At 39.8% G+C, this 18,441-nt stretch overlaps 1 protein-coding gene across 2 annotated transcripts in view; it reads right to left on the bottom strand.

Moving 5' to 3' along the window:
• ICA1 (islet cell autoantigen 1) overlaps positions 1–18,441 on the bottom strand; it is a 153,321-nt gene that overhangs the window by 110,038 nt on the left and 24,842 nt on the right. For both annotated transcript variants that reach the window (XM_060108014.1, XM_060108015.1), the window contains 3 exons: positions 16,312–16,384; positions 10,581–10,704; positions 6,193–6,391 (listed from right to left, as the gene is read on the bottom strand). In XM_060108014.1, the coding sequence (XP_059963997.1) occupies positions 6,193–6,391; positions 10,581–10,704; positions 16,312–16,384 (396 nt within the window). The remainder of the gene's footprint in view (positions 1–6,192; positions 6,392–10,580; positions 10,705–16,311; positions 16,385–18,441) is intronic.

Below are 18,441 nucleotides of genomic sequence, written 5' to 3'. Positions count from 1 at the left end.
GCTGGAAGAGAGCTTGGTGATCATCTAGTACCTACCCTCTCCTTGAGTGGATGAGAAATTGCAACCGGCTTATCACCCCAATCGGAGCTGCCACAGCTGGTGTAGGCAGGGCTGGGAACAGAGCATACCACCACCCCACTCTGAGGTCATGCTTCTTCCTCCTCTCTATTTCCAGTCACTAGCAGAAGCCAGTCAGCCATCAGCTCTGCAAGAATTAGCTGTTTCATGCATGCATTTCCAAATGGTCTTGGCTTAACCCTGAAACTAATTTTTGCTCTTCACCAAGTTCAGTGGAGAAAATCAATAAAGACATACAAGCCCGCAAAGGCCTCATCTCATGAAATTCAGAAATGAAAGCGAGGGCATAATGATCTGTTCCCCTCCCCATCGTGCCATGTGAAAATAGCATGTTTTTCTTTTGGCGTTTAGGTAGTATAAAGAAACAGCAACCCAAGGGTGGAGGCTAGCAGCTAGATTCAATCTTCTTGGGGACCACAAAAAACAGGCACCCTGGTTAAACAACCAAAACAAATAACCAGCACACATCAAATACCAACAAATGAAAATGGAGGGTTGTGAAACAGATACGATAGTGTGTGTTAGTTTTACAAAAGGAACTTTCACCTCATCAGAGGACTCAAGCCAGTGCAGAGAATTTTAGAACCAGAAAAGACAGAGAGACAAGGGGTCAAATCCTCCCTCCGTTTTCATGTATGAATTGGGCAAAGCCCTGGGAGTCAAGGTACTGCCTTCACAGATACTTACTGCTGGTCTACTGTATGGACCCAATCCTGACATTTTCCACACTCACTCAACACAACTTGCTGGGTGGATCCCCGCCCCGCCCTTGGCCCTGAACAGAGGCAGAACACTGGGTTAAGCCTGAAAAGCTGGATGGCTCAGGCAAAAAGGAAAGGTCTTTATTGCAGAACAGGGAGATGGCTGAGCAGTGACATGCCTGCGTTACTTGGCATCTCCAGATCCCATGGGACCTGCCCTCAATTGCTAAAAGAGCCCGACCTCTGACAAAGACCAATGATTTCAGCAGTAATTAATGATACTGTCAAATTAATTAACCCAAGTCTTTGTCCACAAGAAGAAAACCCCTCTGATGTCAATACTGCTGTTTACTAGTCCTTGATCAAGCTCCACAGACCCAACCTTCAGTGGGGACACAGGGACACCACTGAAAGATGACTCTAATATGTCCGCACCTATTAAGCCACCAACATTTGTTAACAAACCTTCTCACGGTAACATACCCTTCGATAATATGTCTAGCGGATTCACAGCTCTCCAAAATCTAGCATTCTTTGAAATAGATACAAGCTAGAGAACACCAGTGTATCTTTCACATTCCCTACAATACCTTTTTGATACCCTTTTGAATTACGGTGATGAAACACAAGACAAATGCTGTAGGATTTCATTAAGCCACTTAATAAATGGCCCTCATTAAAACGCCAGTTCCCTTGTCCTTGTCTATAAGGACTCCAACTAATCCAAATGCCCACATATACATTTCCATATTATCTCTTTAGAGGATTCAGAACTATTTTCTTACACCTAGCACAGCTTTTATTCCATTTAGAATAATTACCCTCTATCCCATTTCTGACTTTCAGGAAAAACAAGACACTTAACTGACCCCAGGAGGACTCTCTCAAGGGCATCAGGCTGCAGAAGCTCTTCTGTGAGCTCACAACTTAAGCTGATGTAATCTGCTACAAGAAGCTGACTTCTATTTTTAAGTTATACCCTTTTACTCTGCCTTCAAAGGGCACATATATCACACGTTGTAACTGCTCATAAAATACTTTGTGGCCTCCTCTCCCATCCATTTCCCTCCTGGGGTGCATCACACTGTCAGGAGTGTTTCCAATGGCAACAGCAGCCCAGCCCTGCCCATTTAAATGCATCCACCACTTCCCATTATTTGGTTTTTAGGAGAAGAGCTACACACGGCCCCACTCTCCAGGTGTCTTGTTTACCATGGTAATTTTGACAAGGAACAGATGACTAGCAGGGTCCTTCTTGAGGGCTGAGATCAAGCTTTTCCACCTCTTTGTATTTCCATCCCCAAAGATAGGCACTTAATAAATGCTTAGATTCCATATATATGGAATCTAAGGAAAAAAGTGTCATGAAGAACCTAGGGGTAAGACGGGAATAAAGACGCAGACCTACTAGAGCATGGACTTGAGGATATGGGGATGGGTTAGGGTAAGCTGTGACAAAGCAAGAGTGGCATGGACATATGTACACTACCAAACGTAAGGTAGATAGCTAGTGGGAAGCAGCCACATAGCACAGGGAGATCAGCTCGGTGCTTTGTGACCGCCTAGAGGGGTGGGATAGGGAGGGTGGGAGGGAGGGAGACGCAAGAGGGAAGAGATGTGGGAACATATGTATATGTATAGCTGATTCACTTTGTTATAAAGCAGAAACTAACACACCATTGTAAAGCAGTTATACTCCAGTAAAGGTGTTAAAATAAATGCTTATTAACGTTGCCATCAAGAGCTCTGTCATCGGGCCCGTGTGCTCAAAGGGTGCCAGAATGAAAACGGATCATTTGCTTTGTTTAATTTTAAGTTTTTCATTCATCATTTCGGTCATGCTCACTGGGTGTTATTTAAAAAGTTGCTTAGCATCTTGAAAACACTAGGAAAAAAGCCTTGGTTGGAAGTGAAAGTACATTTGATCTTGCTCTTCATTTATTTATACATATTCTGCTCATTTCTAAAAACGAATGAAGAGCTCTGTAATTAACGTGGTGCTGTTACTGAGTCTGGCGGAGGTCAGAACAGGACATTTATTTCTCTCTGGTCCACTTCCCTCTTCATTCCCTGGGTACCCCTGTCTCGTCTGTGGCTCGCCCAGCCTCAAGGCTTGGGCCCTTCCAATCCCTTCTCCCCACTGAAATCTGAGCGAGCTTGTGAGAACACAGATTGGATCATTCCCCTCCCCTTCTCAACACCCTTCACTCCCCTCGGCCCTCAGGGAGATGTCCCTTCAGCTGTGGTCTGCTTATCTGCCCCCAACTCCCTTTGCCTTTCACACTCTGGTTGCAGGGACCTAAAAGGAGCTAACCTCGTCCTGTTTGCCTTCACCTAAAGGCCTCTGTCCACGTTGCTTCCTCAGACTGGCACTCTGCTCTGCTGTCCCTAGTCCCTCCACCCTGCTCCTTCCCTCTCATCCTTCAGGGCATCCTTTAGATGCCACTTCCTCCAGGAAGCCCACCCTGGGTGTTCCTGTGGCACCATGTGCTACCTGAGACAACGGTTCACCTTACCACACCGTGTTTACTTGCTCCGTCTCCAAGTGACTGCCCGGGACAGCAGGGCAGCCTCTGTGTCTGCTCACTCACTACTGTATCCCGCTGCAGGCGGCCTGGCACAAGGTGGGCTTCAATATCATTTGCTGGATGAATGAATAAATGAATAAGTGCACACTAAAGATTGCAACCAGTCGCGGGGTGGGGGGCCACACTTGTGAAGTATGAATTAGAATGTTGTTTCCTCAGAAAGTATGAACCCAAAGAACAGAATTTAGTTCAGGATTCATCAGTTAGAATGTGAGGGAGGCAGCTGGCTCTGAGGAGACTAAATTCCCCCTCCCACGGTGACTCCAAAGGAGCTGGACCACTCTCCCAGAGGACTCAGAAAACACATTTCAGTAACACTTTCCTGAGAGATAAATGGAGACTCTGTTTAAAATGGAATCCCACTGGGACAAAACACTAAAGCTGACTCAAAGTTAAGATTCATGTTATGAACTCCATGCATACAGCAACCTCCACAATTTAAATTCATTCCAAAGAGGGCAGCAAGCCACAAGCTAATAATGCTACTTCTTACCTGCAAAACCGTATATATCAATTTCCAAAACATTATAAGGTCAGTTGCATGTGGTGGGAAAGCTCTACAGGTGTGAGAAGGCATGAATCTGGCACTCAAATGCCTTGGCTTGCTTCTGGCCATCTGATATGGGCGCTAACTTGGACTAGGTGCTGGGCTGGCTCTGGGATTGTGTCAGTAAAGAGAACTAACCGTGTCCCTGTCCTTGTGGAGAGTCTAGTCTAATCAAATATACACTTGAATACAGACTTCTTTTAAAAACATTATTTCCCTAAATTCTAAGTAGGCCATGTTCAGCTATTAAATTAAATCCAGCACACGTGGGATTGTGGAGTAAGGGATTGCTTCAGCTACTTCTGCATGGCAAAGGATTTTTTTTTTTAAACCCATATTTTCCAAAATCTACAGATTGATGACACTACAGACTGGGTAATGTTTCAACATTCAAACCAAATGACAAAGGGCTTGGTTTATTTCATCCTTACATAGCTAGTAACCACCCTTCAAAACAAAACCAAATAAACACAAAAATTTCACGTGAAATTCTCCTGCCTTCCAAAATAATTTTATGTTTACTTTATTACCTAGCACATAGAAAGTGCACAATAAATGTTTGTTGAATGAATAAATCACAGGAGAGTTGTTACTATGATGCCTTTGTCAATTTTAGGTATGTTCTTTAATTCCCTTCCTTTCCTCTCTTAAAGAAAAAATTATGCATATTTTCTAGGATTCTGACTTTCACTTCCCTGTCTGATCTTGTGCTAGTTACTTAGGTATCGTTTTCCTCCTCTGTAAAATAAAATCTGTGTCTTGGTTATTGTGAGGCTTAAAGGAGGTAACAGATAGACAGTGACTGGCATTACACCCTGCAGATAATGTTGGGTTTTTTGTTCCCTTTTTCCTTTTTTAACCTTTCCACTCCTTCCTCCTCCAACCCCCAAATAAAGTGTCAAAGACAAACCAAACTACCGGCCTGATTAAAATGTCAGGAAATTTCAAATGTAGCCTGGGCTTGCCAACATCTAGCTATCAACCTTCAAAAAGTTTTATTTACTATTTTGGGGCCTAGGTTTTCTCTTTTATAGAATGAGTGCGTTTCACTAGCTCATCTTTAAGGAACTTCTCAGTTCCGATTTTCCATGAGCTCAGAAACCTGCCTTACTAAGGAATTGGATATTGCTAACACACTAATGCCATCTACGATCAGAAAGAAAATGGACTCTGAGTCCCTTCAAAGAGATGGATTCTAAATTACAAACCAAAGTAAAACTTGTCTTTTAAAAGAATTTGTGTCAATCTAATACCTGGGTCAACAATTGGTGACCCTATTCTTAAGCAACAGAAGGTCCCTCTTTTCCCCCACTCCACACATTCCCCCCATCCTCCCACAGCCCACACATCTAACCTCCTGCACACCAGCAGGGTTCCCCATTCACAGCTCTGCAATGATGTACTTAGAAATCTAGGTATTTTAAGCAATACCACAATTACAAATGGATCATTTGAAATGAGTTAGACAATTGACACAATATTATGTCAAACCTAACATTTGCTTGATTTTTTGGTCTTTCATACCCTGAAATATATCCAAGTCCACCAAACAAAGACCTACCAAGGTTATACACACACACACACACACACACACACAAATCTCGCTGCATTTTCATAAATATTCAGTGTATGACTGCCACCTAGTGGTGCAATGTATCCTCGCAGGACCAAATCTCCAAACAGCTAAATGGACACGGACACTTAGACAAACAATGAAACATTGTTCCTCTGCTGCTCACCAGTCATTTCAGAGAAATTTAAGAGCATATCCATCTCCTCAGCTATCTATTTTGCCCATACAAATAGCTGAAGGGTCTACTGCACATGGAGTCAATGCCACATTATTTAATCCTACAACTAAACGCAACAAAAGCGCATTATTACTCTATTAATTTTAATATTCATTAGCAATTAAAAAGGATTTCCCCAATAGTCTGTTCTTACCTTCCAGTTTCATTTGGTCTAATCTTGATTTTTAGTTATGCATGAAGAAGCATCTACAAGTGACAGCCTTACAAAAAGTGCATATTACATGAAAATCTGACTTTAATTAAAACCAGTTACTAAATCCCGGCAATTTCCAGCTGTCTCTTCTATCTTATCCTTAGAGAATTATAGATCACATTAATTGGTATTCTGTCATGTAAAGAGACACCAGCAATGATTAATTGCATCCTTGGTGCCTTTGATTTACATCTTCTTTACTAGAGGGATTCAAATCACATCTCATTACCTTCCAGCAGGTACCCCTTTTGTTAACCCTCATGAAATCTCCTACCTTCCTGAACTTCTCCATTTGCTTGTAGAGGTCTGGATCAAGCTCCTGGGACACGTCCTTCATCCATAATAACGCCCCTCTGTATTCAGTCCGGCACTGCTCCATGCGGTTCACAGTCAGCCAAGTGTCCGAGATGGCCCGATGCCGAAAAGTCTCCACTTCTTGGTGAAAGCGACACAAAGGATTTCGCAAGGCCAACCTAGACAAGAGGGTAAAGCCACAATATTGAAACTAAGAGGGCCATCAATTTGAATCCTTGATAGTTTACCAGTATTAAACTCATGAGCCTAGAATAGTGCCTGAAACATAGTCGAGGCTGTAGAAATACTTGCTGAATTATAACTGAAATGTATGAGAACTGATGAGTCAACCAGAGATGATTATCCATGTGCTGATCCCTTAGATTACTGTTACTTAACTGTATCACTGGGGAGTCTCTCCATTAGTATTGTTGGGGGTGGCCTCATGCCTGGGCAGAGTACTTGTTTAAAGCTGGAACCAATCTTGTGTTAACGGAGGAAGGTCAAGGCATGACTATTTCCCATTTCTGCTCTTGGCCACTCCCTGCCTTCTGCCTCCCTGAAGCCTGGCTCTTTGGGAAAGCATGGATGTGTGCAGGATGAGGTCTCCCTGTCTAGGCCATTCTGGATTACTCTCCAAAGGCCAGGGCATCTGCTGTTTGCTTCAATAGTCACAGAGAATGAAGTACAAACAGAAGCATCTTTAAATGGTCTAGGAAGCGGGAGAAGTACATTTACCGAGGGTCTACTGTGTTAGGCACTTTCAGATAGGTTATGTGATTTGATTCTTATTAAAAAAAAAAAACTTAAGGATACTACACAGAAATGAATGTATATTATACAACGAAGTGGATATAAAATAATTATAATATTGGTCATAACATTACCATTATTTATTCAGCAAAAATTGTTTGATGCATATCAAACTTTGGATAAATATTTATTTGGGAGGGGAAGGAGGATACTGCTTCTTTCATCTCCCTCCCCCAAATGAGTAATGTCAGATGAATTATACTCTTAAAATACAGTAGTCTCCATGAAGCTGTGGGGCATAGGTTCAAAAAATAAAAGATTAGTATTTACACCTCAATTTAAGTGCAAACTTGTTAAGGTGAAGGGAAAAATGGTGTCAGTGAGCTGAAGGCAGCTCTTGGCAGTTCCATCCATGTCCGAAGACCTATGGAGAGCACTCTAAGATTACAGATGGGGCAATAAACTGTGTAAAAGAAAAAAATTCCTTGTACTATTTTCTCTGGTTTTCCTCTTATCTGTAAAGCATCATTGTTAAATATTCAGACTTCTCTAAAAATAGCTTGTTCACATCATTCTACTTAGATGTTGCAGGCTGTTTTCAAAAACATATTGTTGTGCCATAAAGTAAGCCTGTGTTTTATCACCATTGGATTAAATTTAATACTCACTTTTCATCAAACTGAATGGGTTGTTGTAGCAATGACTACCAAATAAGTCAGTAAAACAAATGCTGGTATGAAGGTTTATAAAAGTGGAGACTTCTATTTAAAGAAAGAGTCCTCAGCTGTTCCTCTAAGGATCCTGTTCATTTCTGGTCTCCTTTATCTCTTCCTTTAGAGTTTGCCAATTTTCCTAAACTGGCTGAAACAGTCTTGTGAATAAAATATTCTTGATTTCTTTGACTGTTATAAAGTTAGAAACCTTTGAAGATATAATGACATGATGATAGGTGTTAAGATCTTGAAGAAAAGAAAAAGGCATATAAAGTCACCTCATTTTTTTATGTAACTTGTTTCATATAAAATCAGAAAGGTGAAAACCCATTCACTTGTGATGTAAGGGACTGAGTCTAGACCAAGAAAAAATCCAATAACTGGAAACATCAAACTTCAGTGAAAGACTGGCCCACGTTTCCCTTCATTAAAATCTACCCAATGGGAATAATTAATAAAGCACCTAAAAGTCTAATCCAAAGACGTTTATTCTTTAGTAGGAAAAGGTAGAAGTGGACACTAGCGGACAGAGGGCTTGAGTTAAACGTATCATGGCATGCCTAGATAATGGAATAATATGTTATGGACGGTTTTAAAAAGGTATATATGGACATTAAAAAAAGTTAGAATTATTTGAACAAAAAATCAATTTGCGGGCCTCCCTGGTGGCGCAAGTGGTTGAGAGTCCGCCTGCCGATGCAGGGGATACGGGTTCGTGCCCCGGTCTGGGAGGATCCCATGTGCCGTGGAGCAGCTGGGCCCGTGAGCCATGGCCGCTGAGCCTGCGCGTCCGGAGCCTGCGCGTCCGGAGCCTGTGCTCCGCAGCGGGGGAGGCCACAACAGTGAGAGGCCCGCATACCGCAAAAAAAAAAAAAAAAAAAAAAAAAAAATCAATTTGCTAAATAATCAGTATGCAATACTATCCAAAAATTGTATGGTATGCTGCTGTTTATATTAAAATATATATTCTGGCAAATCCCAAATTATGTCCATTCGAGGTTTGAGAATTCAACTTTATGGGAGTTTTACGTAATCTTCCTACTTTCCTCATGTGCAGAGAACTAGTTTGGATTTCATGTGCCTGGTGAGCAGTTGAGTACCATGGAATCAGAGTCATCTTGTAGGAGGCCACCTTCTAAATTGCAAGCTGTCCAAGCTACATTAATTTATGGATACAGGGCAGTTTGCTGGTTTACAGTATCATTTACATTGTTTTGGTTGATTTCTTTTACTGTTTTTGTCTGTATCCAAAGGTTAGACTATATAAACTTAAGGTACCATATGCTTTGTGAGATAACTTTGTACAAAACTATGAAAGTGTACAACTGGATAGCAACATTATAAAATAATTATATGATCAGTAACAGTAACTCTTGTGGTGACTGTGTCCAAAGATTTGGCTTGTTTCCCATAAATGGATGGTAATCTTGGCATGAAGGTACATATAAGAATTTTTCCCACTGAAATTAGTGATAATTATATGTATAATTTAAGAAATATATAATGCTTATATGTTTATAAATAAATATATAAGAATTTATGAAAGATTTTTCAAGAATCAATGATCCTTGTAAGACTGGGGCAAGCGTATATGCATTGAAAGTATCTATCAAGGGGTTAAAAGTAAGTCAATCTCTATTAGCAAAATTTGAGTTGTTTTTAATTTTCTCCTTTTGGTTTGTTCCTGTTTTAAAATTTTTCTAGAATGAGTATGTATTATTTTTGCAAGGAAAAGAGTTATAAATAAGATTAAAAGGTGCAATCAAAGATTATAAACAAACACTTCTCTTGGAAAACTGGGGTAGAGAACTATTGGAAATTGTTGCATTCAATTATGAAAGTTGGGGTCCAAATGTCATTAGAGAGAACCAGAATGCTCAGGAGGGGGAACCACTGAAAAATGAACACATTTGGTTCTCTTTCTTTCCACCCCACCCTTCTTGGATCTTCATAGTAACACCTGTATAATAGGTGGTGGCCTGCTTTTGGCCCACTGGGAGAGAAAGCAGTAAGGGAAAATTCACAGCAGAAGAAAATGTTGGACAGTTTGGGTGAGTGAAATTTTTGTGGCCCAAATATTTTTGGAGACTACCTACAAGCCTTATTTAGGTATAAAGTCTGCCTAATATTAGTGAGTGACATTTTGGGGGGCTTGTTAGCTACTGGGGAAGGAGGAGGAGAGAAGGAATGTCACCTTCTCAGATACAAAGTGTGACTCTATGCAGTGGTTCCTGTTTATTCTACATGGACCTTGAACGTAAGTTATGGTAGTGTTAAAAAAGAAATCACTGATCTATTACAATTTTCTCTGCACCAGAGCTTCTCAAACTTGAATGTGCATGGAAAACAACTGGGGACCCACTAAAATGCAGATTTGGATTCAGTAATTCTGGGGTGGGGCCTGGATTCTGCATTTCTAACAAACTCTCAGCTGAGGCTTTTGATTTTGCTGATCCAGGGTCTGAGCAGAACCGTGGAGGGCATCTTGAACAGCACCCCTCTCAAGTTAACTGCCCCCAGAGGGCACTCAGGGAACCCTTCTGCCTGGTCTCATTAGGCTCTTGCTTTAGTCAGCAGCTGGAAGGGGACTGGATGGATTGCTGTGAGCAACACTGAAGGTCAAATATAAGCCTAGGATAGCACTCACGGTGACTGTTGTATAATTATAGACCAGAAGAAATATGAAAACATTTTTAAAAAGTTAATACGGAAGGAAAAATATTATACATGTTATCTGAATCAGAGTTAAGTATGAACAGACTAACAACTGTGAACAGAGGAGCTCCTCAATCGCAGGCAAGAGCCTTCTAAAGGCCAGTAGGAGGTTCCCTTCATGAATGAGTGGGTCCCAGGTTCTCAGGAGACCTCCCCCAACAACAGAGCCCCAGTGCAGGCCACACACCTTTGCTGGGAAGAAAAGCAGAGGGCCTTTCCTGTTGCTTGCATCATTTTTCCTGCTCTGGTTTTATCTTGGAAGCCTTGGGATCGGAGAAATTTTCCCAGTTCGTTTTCTTCTTGAGACAAGACTGATGGAGAAAAGACCAAAAGGAGCCATGAACAATGAACATTTTTATTACAGAGAGGAGAGAGACAAATCACAAGGTCCTCTCTCTTCTAGAGGCAAAAACGAGACGAAATTAAATCCAAGTGGCAGGCTACAAGGTAAGCCTCCACTGCATTTAACTTTCATGCTGTTCTTCCATTTACGAAACGAGAGATCAAATTCACTTGAGTGCATCTGTCAGTGCGTTTGGTGCTCTGTAATCAGAACCAGAAAATGACCTCTGTACTGAAAAGCGAGCTGATAATGTGCTGCTTCGAGCTGAAATAAAAAAGTTGGGTTTGTCAAGTATGACTGTGGGAATCTTTTGTGGCTGCCTATAATGTAGGGCCAGTTTCCCCCTATTATTCCCTCTTCCTGACTTTTTGATCCCTGCTTTCTGAGTTACATTCCACTTGATTGTAAAGCAATTCAAACACCTTATCCACGGCATAGGTCTTGGCTGGAGCAGGGGGTGGAGGTTGAGGGTATGTAGGTAATTATGTTGGTGATTTGGTGGATTTTTTAAATGCAGAGCTGGAACCCAATCTGAATTGCTAATGCCTAATCTTGACCTTACTCTTTGTTCTTATTTTATAAAATTGAGGTATAACTGACATACAACATTGCATTAGTTTCAGGCGTACAACATAATGATTCAATATTTGCATATATTCGGCCTTATTTTTTAAAGACAACCTCAGAGGGCGCTATTGGTGAGAAAGTGACTGGTACAAGCTCTCTACAGACTGATTTGGCAGTAAATATTAAAAAGTCAGAATTGTATACATCTTTTGACGTTGTACTTCTGTTAGGAGTAAACTACGTCCTGAGGAAGCAGTAAAATGGGCACAAAGATGTATATACAGATATAATCATAGCATAGTTATTTATAGTAGCAAAACATTCTCTTTCCCTACCTTGGGGACTGATTTGATCAATGCAGTGCATCCACACAATGGATGCGTGGGCTGCTAGGCAGCTACTGGTCCGAATACACATTCACCAACAGCTGAGCCGCAGGCAAGCAGTGACACTGAGCTTCCCAGAATGTTTTTTTCTCTGAACACAGACTTTGCTAGGGACATACTTTGAACACGACTCTTATTTCACATTTCTGTATTGACGCATTTACCAATCATTTGTCTCTAAAAATGCTTTCTAAATGCTACCAGGATTCTTGTCTGTTTTCATGAACAATCCAGACTTCTTTCAGAATGCATCCCATTCCTGACACTATCCCCCCAACAACAGCTGTAAAACATTAGCCAGGAACCAGGAATCCAAAAGTGAAGGCTAAAGCTACTACTGCTTCCTTATTAATTAATGTTGAGCTTATACTCAACATTCCATGGAGAAGAGGCTTTAGAATCCATTCTTCCTGATGGTGAGTGACTACCCTCCTTCCTCTTCTGTTTCTCAAAATCAAGTTCATTGGTTAAAGCCTAGCTCAAAAGCTACTTCCCCTGTGAAGCTGGTGATCCCTCCTTCTCTGTGACAGCAGCGCCCTCTCGGCACCTGGTACTGGGGTGTCCGTGGGTGGGCAACGCGTCTATCTTTCCCGTGAGAACCTAAGCTTTCTCAGGACAGGGACCTCATCCAAACTATGGATTCCCAAGGCTGAGCATAGAGTCTTATTCAGGGCACTAATTAAATGCTTGTGAAATTGAACTAACTATAACTTTTGCCTTGTTATCGCTGTATACTTCACTCTAAATATTTATCTGATATTTATGTCCTGGTTCTAGGTCATTTTTTTAAATTCCTATAATTATATGAAGTTTTGTTGTTTTTTAATACCTTCCATTCTTCCTCCTCTCCACTTACTAATATGGGACTCAACTGACAATAAGGAAAAATTTCACACTTTTGTTTATAACAGTATGAGGCTACTGTCACCTTTTTTACCTTGAAACCTCAAGTCACATACAAATGAACACATGAACTTAAGGCTAGGAAGAAACCAATTCATGGTACCTGAATGACTACAAGGGTGGTGAAATGTACTCTTTGCTAAATAAACCTAAGTAGATTGAAGCACTTGAGAATTCATTTTTGGTTATTTTACACACTTGAGGATTAAACTTGGACTGGAAGACAGTCATTTTAAGAGCTGAAATCTGGTAATAGGCAGTGCTGCTCAGAGGGTGGTGGAAAAAGTTTGAGTGGCATCAGGCTACAGGTTGGATGACTTAGTGATGACTGTGTCATCTTCCAAGAAGGGATGTTCATTCCTTAATTTTAATTTTAAAATTCAAATACTGAAATAAATTTATAGAAGTTTAAAATTCAGGTGCAATACAGGTATCAGATAACTCAAATGTTTTCTACTTATAAGGTTTCATTCCACTGGGACTTAATTCAGAGACAAATAAAAACCTTTTCATGTTTAACTCCTAATTAGATTTTCAGATGTGCCCTGAAAAGGGAACCAAAGAACTACAAAACCAATTAGCTTGGCAGCATTAATTCACTTAGCACAAATTTATGGATGATCTCATATGTACTAGGCACTGTTCTTGTCACTGGGAGTAAAGAGATGGACAAGACACATGAGGACCCTGCTCTGTGCAGTTTATGTTCAAGCGGGAGCAGACAGAAAATAAAAAATACAAAACTCAAAACAAACTCAAAACACAAAAAGAAAAATACCAGATTGGGGGCGGGAGGGTGGCGAGTAAGAGAGAGTGATTGGTAGCTGCTTTGGGCTGGGTGGTCAGGAAAGGCATCTCTGAGCAGATGACCATTAAGCTGAGCTCTGAAGGATAAGGGGCCACTAGAGACAATGAGGGCAGGGACATCCCAGATGGAGGAAACAGTGAGTGCAAAAGGCCTCAGGTCACATCGTGGGTAAGAGCAAAAGTGGCTGGAGAGGTGAACTGGGTCAGATTGTGTAGGAATTTGTAAGCCATGGAGTAGAAGTATACATCTTATTTTAAGTGCTTATTGGAGGCTTTTCAGCAGAGAAGCAATATGATCCAATGTACATTTTTATTTATTTATTTTTTAAAATAAATTTTATTTATTTATTTTTGGCTGCTTTGGGTCTTCCTTGCTGTGCGTGGGCTTTCTCTAGTTGCGGTGAGCGGGGGCTACTCTTTCTTGCGGTGACTTCTCTTGCTGCAGAGCACGGGCTCTAGAGCGCAGGCTCAGTAGTTGTGACACACGGGCTTAGTTGCTCCGTGACATGTGGGATCTTCCTGGACCAGGGCTCGAACCCACGTCCCCTGCATTGGCAGGCAGATTCTTAACCACTGTGCCACCAGGGAAGCCCCAATGTACATTTTAAAAAAACCTTTATTTTGAAATAATTTTAGGCTGATAGAAAAAATTGTAAATAGGATACAGAGTTCCTGTGTACCCTTCTTCCCCTAATGTTACATAACCATGGTAGAACGATCAAAATTAGGAAAATAACATTGGTACAATACCACTACCTAAACCACAATCTTATTGAATTTTCCTAGCTTTCTCATTAATGTCCTTTTTCTTTTCCAGGATCCCACATTGAGTAGTCAAGCCTCTTTAGTCTCCTTCAACCTGTGACCGTTCCTCAGGCTTTTTTTGTCTTTTATGACCTTGATGCCCTTTAAGAGTACTGCTCAGGCATTTTGTGGACTGTCCCTCAACTTGGGCTTGTCTGCTTTCCCATGATTAGACTGGGGTTACAGACTTGGGGGAAGGAAACCGCAGAGGTGGAGTGCCCTTCTTAGTGTTTCATAGCAGGGCTCCCGGAGATCAACACACATTATTACTGACGGTGTTAACCTCCATCATTTGGTTCATGTCATGTCTACTGGATTTCCCCACTGTACAATTATGATTTTTTCCTTTTGTAATTATTAAAAATTTGGGGGGTAAATACAGAAGACTATGTAAAGATCCAGTTTCTCCTCAAACTTTCACTCACTAATTAAAACATCTTTCAGTGAATCTTGCCTGCCACAGTTCTTACTGTGGTGTTTACCTAATGGTGATTTTGTGGTTCCCTCATTCTTTCTAGATTAATTGTAATTATTTAATAAGCAAGAACTGTCTCTTCTCCCCCATTTGTTTTTTTTTTTTTAGAAATAATAGCAGCATTTAATATGTGAATGGATATAAGCTTAACACAAAAGTCAGATATATTTTTATTCTCCAGCAGCAAAAATATAGAAAACATAATTAAAGAGAGGATTCCACCTAGAACTGTATCAAAGAAATATTACGTGCATTAGAATAAATCCAAAAAGTGATACCCAATACCTGTAAAGGAAAAATTCTAAAACTCTGTGAAGCAGTATTCAAGAGTAACCAACTAAAAAGATATAAACTATGTTTCTGGATAGGAAGACTTAATATCAGGAAAATGTCAGTTTGTTTTTTTGTTTATTTCCATACACACTTAATGGACATTTATCTTACTTCATGGGTTCTAACCTAATACAATCAGTTATTTACTTTGTTGCTCAAAGTGTCCCAGCTTTGACCACTGGGAGCTCTGGGAGATTGCTGACTGCTCTCTGACTGCAGTGCAGATGATGGGCTGGAGAAGGAAAATGTGGAGGCAGGGAGATCAGTTAGGAAGTTGAGGCAGCGAACCAAGTAAGAGTGATGATGGTGGCCTGAACTAAGGCGGTGGCCGTGAAGAGGTACAGGAGGGAGAATCTGAAAGCAAAGTAGGTGACAAAATGGACCAGCATTTGTGACTGACTGGATGTGGGACAGAGGAATGTTGGGGGCAGTGTGTCATGTGTCTGGATTCTTCATACCCAAGACTATGGAGTTCTAGCCCTGGAGAAGTCTTAGCTCAAACACTTAGTAAATAGTAACACAGATAATTTACAAAATTCTGCCTCTAAGTCCTAGGATTTTGTACTTCTGAAAAACAGTCTTCATAAAAGATTACTAATGAAGGAAAATGCCCAACTGTTAATTTGTGATTACTGGAAAGGGGTTTGGCAGTAGTCGTAAACAGACAAACATCTCAGAGTTTAGTCTCAGAAATACAGAAATTGTACTCTTAAATGACCTACAAATGGAAATTTAAAAACATACTAACATACAACTTGATATTTAGTATTTCAGAGACAACTTTGTTGGTAATGATTTTAAGATGGAATGACCATAGGAAAATCTTGTTCCCTAAAAAACCCAATATCTGACATAGAAAATGTTCAGGAAGAAGCGCTGTCAACAAAATATAGTCAATGAATTAACTGTAAGTGCCTTCTCTCTCCATTTGGTCATTTTAAAAGGAACAAAATTGGACATAAGAGAGCCTGGGCAATCAGATAAAAAGAATGCCAAATCTCAAGATATAAAACTGAGAAAACTTTTTTATAATTAGGAAAATAAATGGCACATACTTATCCATAGTAGACTCAATGTAAAATTCTTCTGTTATGGTACTTGCGTTGAAAAACAGCCTATGTAAAGAATTACTGATAAAATGATTAAAGACCCCACCCCACCAATTAAAGAGCAAAGACAGACACTCCTAAATGGTAGTTTCCTTGTCTTGCTTCCTAAATATATCAAATTATATATTAAGGCAAAATATCCAATTTCTTACTGTCTATTTGGTCAATATTCACACTTATGGCATACTTACAACAGATTCTCTTTTGATAGAGTACAATTGCTTTAGACAAGTCCAGACAGGTTCTCTGAATCGAGTGAAACAGCTATAATAAAAATACAAACAAAATGCTAAACAAAACAGACAACAGTGAAATAAAAAATAATTATATTGAATATAACCATAGCGTTTGATTTGCTCACTAAAAACAAGATTGTACGCCTAAATGAGCTTGGTGTTATGTGGTGTACTGAACAGAAAATGTGACCAAAGCTTTTAAATATGCTCCTATTTTTCTATATTTATTAGAATTCATCAGCTCTGCGATCTAAATTGAGATCTGCAGAAGGATGATTTCCTCCAGACATTGAAATAATAGCTGAAAACCAGAAATCCTAAGTGAGGGGCCCAATTAGAGGACTTGGTAAACCAGAGACCCAATATTCCTTCATAATCGAATTTATTTCCTTTACCACTTACTGTCTTTTTTTTTTCAAATGGAAGATCTGTCAATTAAGCATCATATTTAAAACACAACATTAGCTTATTTTGTGATCCTAATGCATTTTACGGCATGCTTAAACAACTCTATAAAAACAAACAAATATCAATCAGCTGAATGTTCTGACTGCTTTGAAGAGATCTGGTAAAATGGAGTTTAGCTAGCAGCTCCTATCACTCATTATTTTCCCAATTATTTCATAAAATATACAGAGAAGAAACCTAATGTCATGCTATGGCCATAACAGAGAAAATTAAGGGAAAAGCAGGTGGACTGTATGGAGAAGAATCTAACTAGATTTTAACTTATGGTGGTTCTGGTCTTTGCTTCAGAAATGGAGACAGTTGAAGAGAAGACAGAACAATTGTAAATCAACTATACTCCAATAAAAATTTAAAAAGAAAAACAGAAGACAGAGCAGAGACTTCACACTTTCTCCACCGACTCAGAGACCAGGGCTGCTATCAATTAGAAAACCTGGTAGATGTCTCTGCGGAGCCATCCAGGGAAGCAGGGCAAGGCAGTCTTCTCTCTCCCCTGGCTTACTGGCCATGGTGATATAGCAATTATGCCCTAGTATTACAAAGCACTTCACAGTTGAGTCAAAACAGAAGATCGGCTTCATAATATAAATGACCAAATGTTCTAATAAAAATGAATGCATGCATATATACTTAAAAGATTAAAAACCATTCCTATGAATGCTTTATATGATAAATCTTGGTCATGTAGAGTATAAATTTTACTAAATCTCATTTCATTACACTTCATCCTCTACCTATTTAGGGAAATAACAAAAAACCCTTTACCATAAAACAAAACAGAAAATCAGCAGTCTGAGTATGTTCCTTAACAAATGCTTGATAACAGTATTCTGGGTCACAAACTATCAACACATAGTATTTCCTGAACACAGGAGCAAGGACGTTAAAAAAAAGTATGTTCAAGAGCTATTCTGCTGTTACTGTTCACTTTTTTAAAACTGAAGTATAAATTAAATGCAATAAAATGCACACCTCTGGAGAGTTCAGTTCTGTGAGTTTGACAATTGTATACACTCTTGTAATCATACCCAAAGTAAGATAAGAAACATTTCCACTAACTAGTCAGTCTACTTTGCTGTGGCATCCACTAAAAGACTTCTGTCACCACAGGATAGTTTTGTCAGTTCTTGTACTTAAGAGCTGTTTTTAAGAAAATGATTTCATTAACAAGCAATTCTGACAAACATTTAAACTTAGTGAACATTTCTACATGAGCTTCCCAACAGACTGTAATAGAATCTGACCATCATTACAGCTTGGCATACAAGCTTTCTATGCCAGCAGAATACAAGTTCTTGTTTCATCAGCTAGTCTTCTATGGATAACTTAGTTGAAAAGCACATCAAAATGGTCTGCATATCATTTTCTTATGGTTTATTGGTGGAATCCATTCTCTTTCTCTATAAACATCAACATCAGTATAAAAACATTCCTGCAACAGAAATCTTTATCATGTGTAAAATTATTAGTCACAGTTAAGTACTTTGGATGCTATGTGCCTAGGACAGCAGGTATTTTGATTAAAGTACAGTTGGTTCAGTGAAAATGCTACTGCAAGAACCTAAATATAAACATAAAATTACTGTATTGTGTTTCATGTACTAGAAAATAACATAT

This window comes from Mesoplodon densirostris, chromosome 9 (assembly GCF_025265405.1).
Source record: "Mesoplodon densirostris isolate mMesDen1 chromosome 9, mMesDen1 primary haplotype, whole genome shotgun sequence".
NCBI lineage: Eukaryota > Metazoa > Chordata > Mammalia > Artiodactyla > Ziphiidae > Mesoplodon > Mesoplodon densirostris.
This window is presented reverse-complemented; position numbering and strand designations above follow the sequence as displayed.